This window comes from Monodelphis domestica, chromosome 1, assembly GCF_027887165.1.
Source record: "Monodelphis domestica isolate mMonDom1 chromosome 1, mMonDom1.pri, whole genome shotgun sequence".
Taxonomy (NCBI): Eukaryota; Metazoa; Chordata; class Mammalia; order Didelphimorphia; family Didelphidae; genus Monodelphis; species Monodelphis domestica.
This window is the reverse complement of record NC_077227.1, coordinates 99976771-99987288: the sequence shown is the minus strand read 5'-3', so window position 1 is coordinate 99987288 and position 10518 is coordinate 99976771. Positions and strand designations below refer to the sequence as shown.

The window sequence follows — 10518 nt, the reverse complement described above, 5'->3', positions numbered from 1 at the left end:
ACCTTTGCGATTGATTCTAGGCCATAGTGTTATAAGATCTACCTATTGTGGAATTAAGGCTGAAACCCCATTTAGCAAAGTTCTGGGGACATGGAAGGCAAAAAGCCTGAGACCCTCAGAAAGGCTCAGGCCCTAGACCAGCTAATGTTACAGAGGCGAGTGTAACAATGGATTACATAAAGGACAGCTCTCTGAGAGGCAATAAGGGAGGAGTATTAGGAGAAATTTTAATGACATAAAAACAAAAAGCAACCTCTCCCCCTTTGAGACCAATAAAAATTCATCAAAAAACAATTACAGTGTTCTGAGGATCTTAGTGCAGTTTTGGACTTTAATAACTTCCTCAAGTATGGGTTAAAATTCTTTCTTCTACATGAATTCCTTCCCTATCAACCTTATTTCTAGTGCTTTCCTATGCTGATAATTGCCAGTTTATTCCCATTTATAACTTGTTTGTATATCCCCAGTTTAGCATGGTACTTGGCACATAATGGATATTTAATTAATGTTTACAAAAGAAAACTACTCAAATACTTTTGGATCACAAATGCATAGAGCCTTCAGGATGTAGAGAACTTTTGGGGGATGTTTGTTTCAGAAATAGAAAGACTGTCACTTTCACTGCTCCAGGATTTAAACTATGAGTCAAACTTTTCACTTGACTTTTAAAAAATTAGTCATTATTTGTTTAATTTTAACATTCTTTTTTTCGGAAAGTTTTAAGTTTTAAATTTTCTCTCACCTCCCTACCCTTCCTCTCCCAATGAGAAGGCAAGCGATATATCAAAAATATACCTGTGAAATTATTTGCGTCAAAATTCAAAGCATCAAAAATTAAATAATTTCAAAAAAGATGTGCGAATTTAATTTGTTTGGGGGAGATAATTAGTAGTTTGGGGGGTTAGTTTTAGTTATTTAGTAGTTATTAGTTTATTTATCACTGTGATTTTGTTACCTTTGACTAAAGTCTACTACTGTTTGCAGAAATAATGAATAGATTTACATGTGTGAAAAGTGTTAGGGGCAAAAATAAGGCATTTTAAGGGGAAAGATGAAGGGAAGCTTTTCCCACAGTCTGTTCAATGCATTTTCCCGCCAAATAGAGCCATTTGGTGGTGGAGTCTTCAGAAACCAATGAAAAACTACAATTCCCAGCAAACCACAGCGTTCGTGGCGGCTCTCCCAAGCCACCCTAGAGCAATGAGGGAGGTTTCGGGAATTCGCACTACAACTCCCAGCAGCCTCTGTGCCTACGGTCCTCTCCAGGAAGGTAAAGGAGTATAGTTTTGCCGAAACCTCTTTAGTTCAGTTGGTGGTGGGCGGGTCGCTTTTGGGATGCGTCATCAGTCTGCGCTTCCCACTTAAGGAGGAAGAGGTTTCGGTTGGAGCATGATGGCCGCCTGCGAGGCGGTGGCAGCATCAGCGACTCTGGCTACAGCGACAGAAAGGGCCGAAGAGGGGGCGAAAGCAGCCACCACGGGGACGGCCGCATCAGCGGCGGCCTCAGGCAAGGCCGCGGTGCCGTCTGCTGGAGGCACGACGGTGAAGGAAGCGGCAGCAGCGGTGACCGAGACGGTAGCTGTGACCACCACAACGGCCGCGATGGGAGGAGCGGGAGCCGCCCGATCGGCGGCGGCCGCCAAACTGCTGTCCCTGAGCGGTGTGTTCGCCGTGTACAAGCCCAAGGGCCCCACATCGGCCGAGCTACTGAACCAGCTGAAGGAGAAGCTCCTGGCAGGTAGCGCAGCTGGGGCTCGGGCGAGGCCAGGCGAGGCGGCGGCAACAGCGGCGGCCGAGGCCGAGGCGGCAAAGGAGGAGGCGGAGGCAGCGGCGGCAGCGGCGGCGTGTGGGGAAGGCGGAGGCGGGAACAGGGCTTTTCCTACATTAACCCTTTTTCCAAGTGCTCCTCCTTGAGGTGGGGGGGTTGCTCTCGTGGCCAGCCCCCTGGCGGCTCAGGCGCTAAGACAAAGGAGAAAATAAATAATAATAAACCATGAAAGGAAAAAGACCTCAGAACGAAAGGAAATGGAAGCCCACGGCCATCCTTCTGAACGAGGACCCTAGTCCTGGGAAATAATCCTTTATATCATAGGCATTTTATTTATATAGGCAATGCTTAAGAATCTGTAGTTTTTTCCACCTTGTCCGCACTTTCCCTTTTGTAATCTAGCCCACTAGAGCCTGTGGCCTTTAGTAATTAGCGTTGCCAAGTGCTCAAAAAAAAACAAGCCTAAAAGAAATGGACCTATTTCTCCAAAAGTTTGCATTCTTAGTTTAGATAGCATTTACTTATTATTTGTAACAGATTAAGACTCAGTCTTGAGTGGTTGGCATGTTTCATAGAACTATTTTTTTTCTGGCTTCATAAATATCATCATTCAAACTCAGGGTCCTGTGTTGCACAACGTAGTAGTATTGTAGTATTGCCTTGTGCATCTGGCATTGTTTTTTATAGAACCTATTTTTTCTGGCCGCATAAACACTTGAAAAATACCTTAATGGGTAAAATTCATGGTCCTATGTTACACAATTTACTGATACTGCCCATAGGCCATTACACTTAGTTTACAAAGCACTTTTGGTAATTGCTTTCTATGAGATTATCCCCACAGTAATATCTGACATTTGATATAGTACTTAGGCCCCATAGTTCTGGGAGGCAGGTACTATTATCCCTATTTTATAGTTAAGGAATTTGAATCAGACAGGTTTCTGTGACTTGCCCAGAGCTTTTGAAAGTTAGTTTTGAACCTAGGTCTTCCTGATTCCAGGCCCCAACACACCATAGTCACTGCTGTTTCTAACAGATATTTTGTAGGGATTCTATCCCCTTTTAATAGCAAATTATAGATGTATCAATAATGAATGTTTCTAATCCTCAAATTTTCTTGTAGTTTCAATTTGTATAACCTCTAATGATAATGTTTATCCAAAAATAAGACTTCTACAATTTACCTTTAAAGTACCATTCTCATCTTTAGATGCTAACAATACTTTTCTATGTGCTAAGGACAGAGAGAGATTCAAGAAATCATGAAAGTCTTTGTCCTCAATATTTTTATAAGTTGGAATGGAGATGTCATAGATATTAGCATTTTGAATCTTTTCTATACACTTTTGCATCCTACTTTGTGATGGATTTACTTGTATGTGGCTTCAGTATCAAAATTATAGGATCTTTGAATTGAAATACTTGAGGCCATTTTAGTCCAACCCATATCTGATCAAAAATCTCTAGTATTTCTGACAAGTGTGGTAGCATCTAGCTTTTGCTTGAAGATTTCTAAAAAGGTAGGACCCAGTATCTCCTAAAGCACCCCATTTCCCCCCATTAGGTGGTTAGGTTTTGGGGAACAAGAAGCATCTTATTCAACTTTGGGTCTTTCAGCATCTAGCAGAATGCCTTGTACATAGTATTTACTCAGTTAATGTTTATGGACTTAAAATACAAAGTAGGTTATCCTGTTAATACCAAGTAACCTGAGTTCAAATCCTGCTTCTGATATACATTAGCTTTGTAACCTAGTGACTTAACCCCCTCAGTGCTGCATTCAGTGATCTAAAACTGTTAAGGAAAGAGTTGTCACTCTACATCAGTGAAGGGAGTTTTGATACTGGTTGTTTCCCATACTGTTGAACTCACAGGTCCAAAGTACATTGTGCTAAAGTATATGAGAGGCATAAAAAAAGGTGGTTTAGAAGGAGAGATTTCTTTTATCTGGGAAGAGGTAATACTTTATAGGATCATAAATTTAGAACTGGAAAGGATCTTAAAGATCATCTATTGAGTAAGAGAGATTAAGTGACTTGTTTTGGGTTAATCAGATGGTAAGAGGAATAGCTAGAGTGAACCTGGGTAGTCCTCTTGAACTGAGCCTTGAAGGATGACTATGATGGGAAGAGAGAATAGGGAATTATAAGCATTGTAAAAAATGTGAATAGTGGAAAAGAACTTGGAAAGCATTTGATTTGTTTGAATTAGAGGGTGTGGTGGGATAGATGCAGGATGGTATAGTGGAAAGACATATTGCTTTTGATTAAAACCATTTAGTAATCATCAGTCCCATGAGGGTATTACTCTGGAAAATATTTTGGAATTAAGAAAAATCACTGAACTAGTCATAATCTAGAAATTTCATTCCTGGATTTATACCTTATGGAGGCCAAAATCAGAAATATATATGCCAAAATATTTATAGCAGGATTTCTTGTGATTGCAAAAAACTAGAAACAGAATAGTTGCCTGTCAATTGGGAAATGGTTGAACAATCACTTAAGTATTAAGCACTTATATGTTGAGCATTGGGGATAAAAAGGCAAAAAATCCCCCTCAGTATCTGTCCTTAAGATTATGTTATATTGGGGAAGCCTACATGTCTGGAAACACATTTATGAATATATGCAGTTAGGAAGGCTGCCAGTTATTCCTGAGTTAATCCAGTCACCTTGTTTTTCTTCTGCTGAATTCTTTGCCCTGAAGTTGATTGATTATTTAGGGAAAGAAGGCAGATAATTTGGGAGTAAGGGATACTTTGGGCTTAAAGGAGAAGTGGGTAAGCTTTTAGGTCTGCATGAAGATAGTAGGCATTTGGAAATTTGTGGAGAAGGTATGAGTGAGACCAAACAAGATCTGAGCTCCCTTCCAAATCTGATTCAATAGTTCAAGGCTTCTAAAAGGACAATTATTATAGTGTAATTACTATCCTACCTACAATATTTGCCAAACATATTCCTGACTCTCTCACAATAATAAGATAAAAGCAACATCTTAAGGGTGAAAATTTCTTAGCTTTCATTCAATATTAGTTTTGAGACTGTCTTTTCTTTGCATCTCTACCATCAAGGACATTTTTTCCCCCTAGGACTGGTAAAACAAAAAAAACAAAAACTTGCTTTGCCCTTGGGATTTGATGACCCCTCATTCTCAGAATGTCAAACTCAGCTACTTCTACTAAATACTAACGACAAACTTAGCCTTTCATTGTTATTTGGTAATGTATTAGGCAAATTCATGTGATATGTGCAATTATTAATTGGCTTTTTCCCCAGTGATATGTCTTTTGTGACTTTATGTTGAAATCTGGCAATTCTACATTAACCATATTATTGCAGAGAATATTAAAGTTCAGTGTGATTTATACCTTATAGTTGAGCTATATTATATTAAAATAGATTTGTGGAGAAATCTGGAAACTCAACAATTCTTTACAATAGTGTTTCTTTAGAAAAGTATCCCCAGGTTCATAGAACTGACTTTACAATTTAAGTTTTGGAATATTTTAATTTGATCACCTTTCTATTGTATTTGTGATCATCTTTTGCTAGTAGTGTGTATTATATTTTTGTTAGGATCGGTTGACTGTTGTTTTTAAATAACTTGTTTGGATTAATTGGGGAAGAAGCTCCTGTTGGTCTTTATATGAAGATACAGTGGGTAATTAACTTTTTTAATTCATTTTTCTTTAATAGAAGCTGGTATGCCTCCTCAAGATGGGAACAAGAGGAAGAAACAGGCATTAAAAATTGGTCATGGAGGAACTTTGGACAGTGCTGCCACAGGAGTTCTTGGTAATAGATAGAAACAGCATTTTAATATAATTTTATTTTTAACAATGGCTTTCTTAGGTTGGTAAGAGTTGTTTTAAAAGTAGATTCATTTAAGATAGTGTAGATTAATTTATGATTCATTCTTTGTTATTGTAGGACGCATTCCATTTTTTTGTTAAATAATAGAAAGGAAAAACAGCCATTTGTTTGCACAAATGGATCTTTAAAAATGATCTAACCTTTTTCTACCTAATCCAATTTTTGAAAAATAAAGTATTTCCTTCAATTAGCTTTTCTGTGTAGCAAGAACTACTTAGAGTTTTTGAAAGAAAGTCACTTTCTCTTATAGATACTCTGATTGAGTACATTATTTTTTGTTTAGAGAAGTCAGTAGAATTAATTGAAGGGGGGGAAAGTCATTAAAAGCTTTTTATTTCTTGTTCTGTTTCTTTTTTTTTTTTAAACCCTTACCTTCCATCTTAGAATCAATACTGTATATTAGGTTAAAGAAGAGTGGTAAGGGCTAGGTTAAGTGACTTGCCCAGGGTCACACAGCTAGGAAGTATCTGAGGCCTCCTGTCGCTGGGCCTGGCTTTCAATCCACTGAGCCACTTAGCTGCTCCTATTCTTGTTTTGTTTCTTGAAATTCGGTAGCCTATTCTGTGCATGTCTGTGGCTTGACAAAATATATTTGTATATACTATAGAAATAGTATATTTCTATTACAGCCATAAATACCTCAGAAGTTCAATGCCAAATGACAGTGACTTAAGAAGTAAAGCAAGAGTATACTAAGAAAAATTGGTGATAAAAAAATTTCAAATAGTTTTTAAAATGTGATTTTATACTTTTAAAAAAGCTAGCTGCAGTGGAAAAAAGTTATCACTGAAGTAGAAACTTTTGTTCTCATTTTAAATGAACCAACTCTTTTCTCTACTAGTCAGTTATTTAAACATTTCATTCCACTTCAAAATTAACCTTCTAGCTTATATACCTATTTCAGATATATTGCTTTTGATTAAAACCATTTAGTAATCATCAGTCCCATGAGGGTATTACTAAGATGCTGATACTAAAGATAGTGAAGGAGTCATAATTTTTGGATATTTACAAAAATAGTTTAGAAAGTAAAAATCTATTTTAAATGAATTATAAATCCTTGATAGGTATATTTTCACAAGTTGAAAAGTGTAATGTTTTGATCATACTATCTAGGTTAAAAGAAGACAATGGTTAAAATGCACTCATTTTTCTTTCTTTCTAAAACCCTTGCCTTCCGTCTTTGAATCAATACTGTGTATTGGTTCCAAGGCAGAAGAATGGAAGAGGCTAGGCAATGGGGGTTAAGTGACTTGCCCAAGGTCACACAGCTGGGACATGTCTGAGGCCAGATTTTGAACCCAGGACATCTTTTCTCTGGGCCTGGCTCTCCATCCACTGAGCTGCACCTCACACTTTCTATTTTAGATTAGATAAATTATTTCTACTTATAGTGCTATCTCCCATTATTCAGGAAATTGTGATAGATGTGATTCAGTTTAGTTCAATAACTTAAAAAAAAAGCATTTATTAAGCTCTCACTATGTGCCAATGGTTGTCCTTGATGGTAGAGATGCAAAGAAAAGACAGTCTCAAAACTAATATTGAATGAAAGCTAAGAAATTTTCACCCTTAAGATGTTGCTTTTATCTTATTGTGAGAGAGTAGAGTCAGGAATATGTTTGGCAAATATTGTAGGTAGGATAGTAATTACACTATAATAATTGTCCTTTTAGAAGCCTTGAACTATTGAATCAGATTTGGAAGGGAGCTCAGATCTCGTTTGGTCTCACTCATACCTAACATAACATTTCCAACAAGTGATCCACAAACGTTTAACATTTTTTTTAGTTAATGAGCATTTATTTTTCTTCCATCTTCACTCCCCCATCTACAGAGGGAAAAGTGATATTAATAAGTGGTTAAAAAAAGTCCTTGTAACAAATACGCATAGTCAAGCAAATCAAATCCCCCCCCCCCAAAAAAAATGTCTCATTCTGCACATTTACTCTGTCACCTACCTCTCTGTCATGATGTGAGTAGCATTCTTTATTTTTGGCCCTTTGGAATCATAGTTCATAACTGTGATGATCAGAATTAGAATTTCAAAATTGCTCATTTTTTCAATGTTAGAGTTTATATAGATCTCTTGGTTTTGCTCATTTCACTCTGTATAGCTTCATAGAAGTATTCCTGTTTCTCTTTTGTTTACTTTGTCTTTCTTTTGCTACCACAAAAATTGCTGCTGTAAATATTTTTGTATAGGTGTGTCATTTTTTTCTTTTTTTCATCTTGTGGAGTATAGGTCTTGAAGTGGGATTAAAGGTAACTTTTTGGGTCTAGCTGCAAATTGCTTTCCAGAATGACCATACTAATTCACAGTCACACCAACAGTGCATTACTGGTTTTGTTTCTTCAAAGTCCCTCTAGTATTTGCCATTTTCATTTTTTGATTAGTTTTGTCAATCTGAGGGATGGTAAGATGGAACCTCAGATTTGCTTTAGTTTGCATTTCTCTGCTAATGACTTGGAGCAGTTTTTAAAAATTGACTGTATATCTTGGATTTTTTTCTTTTACTGTTTATATACTTTGAACATTTACCAATTGAGGAATGACTTTTATTATGTTTTTGGATCAGTTCCCTGATTAGATATTGGAAATAAGAAATCAGAACTTGGAAATAAGACTCAGAAACTTTGTGCAAAGAGACTTTTCCCACTTGACTATTTATTTGACATTCTAGTCTTAGTTGCTTTGGATTTGTTTGTGTAAAACTTTTTAAAGATTTTATGTAATCAAAATTGTCCTGTAATCTCCTGTGATTCCCTCTATCCTTTGGTTATGGATCCTTTACCTATCCATAGATCCAAAAGCTAATTTCTTCCTTCCTACTCTAATTTGTTTACATGTAACCTTTTATATCTAGGACATATATCCCTTTGGAGTGATCAACAAACTCTTGCTTGCTGCGTTGCTGCTTCTCATTCCTCATCCTTTTGGGCCTCCCTTTCATCTTTGACACTGCCAACTATCCTCTCCTTCTGGATACTTCCTCATTTGACTTATGGCACTGTTGTTCCTAGGTTTTCCTCCTACCCATCTAATCATTCCTCCACCTCCTTATTTGGAACATTATCCCTCTTTTACCCATAAAGTATGGATGTCCCAAAGCCTCCATTTTGGGCTCTTTTTTCTCTGTTTCTCCTCTCTTTATTGGTATTCTAAGCAATTTCCATGGATTAAATTTTTGCTATGCAGATGATTCCTAGATCTATATATATGCTTCTAATTTTTCTCTTAAACTTCCTGCTACATATTACCAACTACTCTGTATATATGGTAGGTACATAGTTATTATATGTTAACATGTAATGGCATACAGAATACATTTAAAACATATAGAATGTAATCTTCCAAAGGGCAGGGACTGTTTTTACCTTACATTGTATCCCCAGCACTTGGAATAGTGCCAAGGAATTTATCATCTAATGACCAGCCTAGTGGTGATAAATCTCCCTGTATTTAGTTAGACAGGCAGCATAGGCTGTTACTGGAACCTTACTTGAAGGCTTTCAGCTTGGTAGCTCAGGGGTTGCTCCATGGCTATGATAAAGAATCAAAGTAGGATTTCTGTGGAACTTTTCAGCATTCCCCTTTCAGAAGGGAATACTGTACTTCTGATGTACAATTTAATAAGCTTGATTAGCATGTGCTCTTTGCAGAGCATTGTTTTAACTGTACCATCCAAGGAAGACATAGCCTCTGTTCTCATGGATGTTTTTGTCTAACAACTAGATCAGGTTTAGCATAGCATGACTTTAATCTCTTTTGTCCTAGATATTATGCATTGTAGCTTTAAGATGGTATTGACTTTTTTGACTTCATCAGAATGTTGTTTTATACTGAGCATGCAAGTTCCCTAAAATATCAAATTATCTTCTAAAATATATGTTTTATTGATAGCTTTAGTTTTTACATTGCTTAGTTTCTTCCCACATCATTCCTCCCCTCCCATAGTGCCATTTATTACAAAGATTTTTTATTTTTAAAATTTATGCTATTATAATTTTTTGAGTTTGAATAACCCTATCATGCCCAGCTGAAAGTGCAGTGGCTATTCTTGGGTCTTTGACATGAAGCTTTGACATGCTTAATTTTCAGTGTGAGCTGGTTTGGTGGTTCTTAGGTAGTCTCATGGCTCTGTCATTCCTCTCACATTGAGGTTGGAATTAGTGGAGATAGGAGTTTAATGTAGGGCATTAATGCTCAGAAATACTGAGCTTTTAGGGATTTACCATCCCTCAGTCTTTCCAGCTGTAGGGGTTATAGGTATGAACAACTACACCAGCAACAAAGACATTAAAAGGAAAAAAAATGGGAAGAGGAAAAAAATAAGTGAAGTAAAATGTCTGCATTGTTTCACACCAATGGATTCCAGTTGCCCCCAGGAAAGGCAGGGACATAATCTTCTAATATCTCTTTGGAGCTTAGGTTTTTCTTTACAATTTTGCAGCATTCAGTTCCAATTGTTTTGTGACTATTGGTCTTTCCATTTGCATTGTGGCAATCATTTTGTATGTTGTTTTCTTGGCTATGCTTACTTCACTTTACATTAGTTCATATAAATCTTCCCTTGCTTCTCTGTGTTTATCATGCTCTTCACTTGTTACTGCACAGTAATATTCCATTTCATTTATGTACTATAATTTGTTTAATCATTCCATAGTTTGTTGGCATTTGTTGGCATGGTAAAGAGATTGTGGAATTTAGAGTCAGGACAATCTGAGTTCAAATTCTGTGACCTTGGGCAAGTCAAAGAAAAATTTCTTATTTCTCAGTTTCCTCAGAGAACAAAGACTTTTAGGGGGACCTGGCAACAGGGAGAGTTGCTATTGATTCATCTCTTTTGCAGGATGGAGTTTTTGAAATTG

The 10518-nt window shown here is 36.9% G+C and overlaps 1 protein-coding gene across 2 annotated transcripts in view; it reads left to right on the top strand.

Annotated features, from left to right (window-relative positions):
* The first annotated feature begins 1312 nt into the window (after window positions 1–1312).
* TRUB1 (TruB pseudouridine synthase family member 1) overlaps window positions 1313–10518 on the top strand; it is a 43184-nt gene continuing 33978 nt past the window's right edge. Inside the window, exons 1-2 of one of the 2 annotated variants that reach the window (XR_460334.3) lie at window positions 1313–1738; window positions 5470–5568. Coding sequence is in view for 1 of the 2 variants with exons in the window: in XM_007478950.3 (XP_007479012.1) it covers window positions 1390–1738; window positions 5470–5568 (448 nt within the window). In the remaining variant the exon portion in view is untranslated. The remainder of the gene's footprint in view (window positions 1739–5469; window positions 5569–10518) is intronic. The other variant, XM_007478950.3, reaches the window with a different exon arrangement.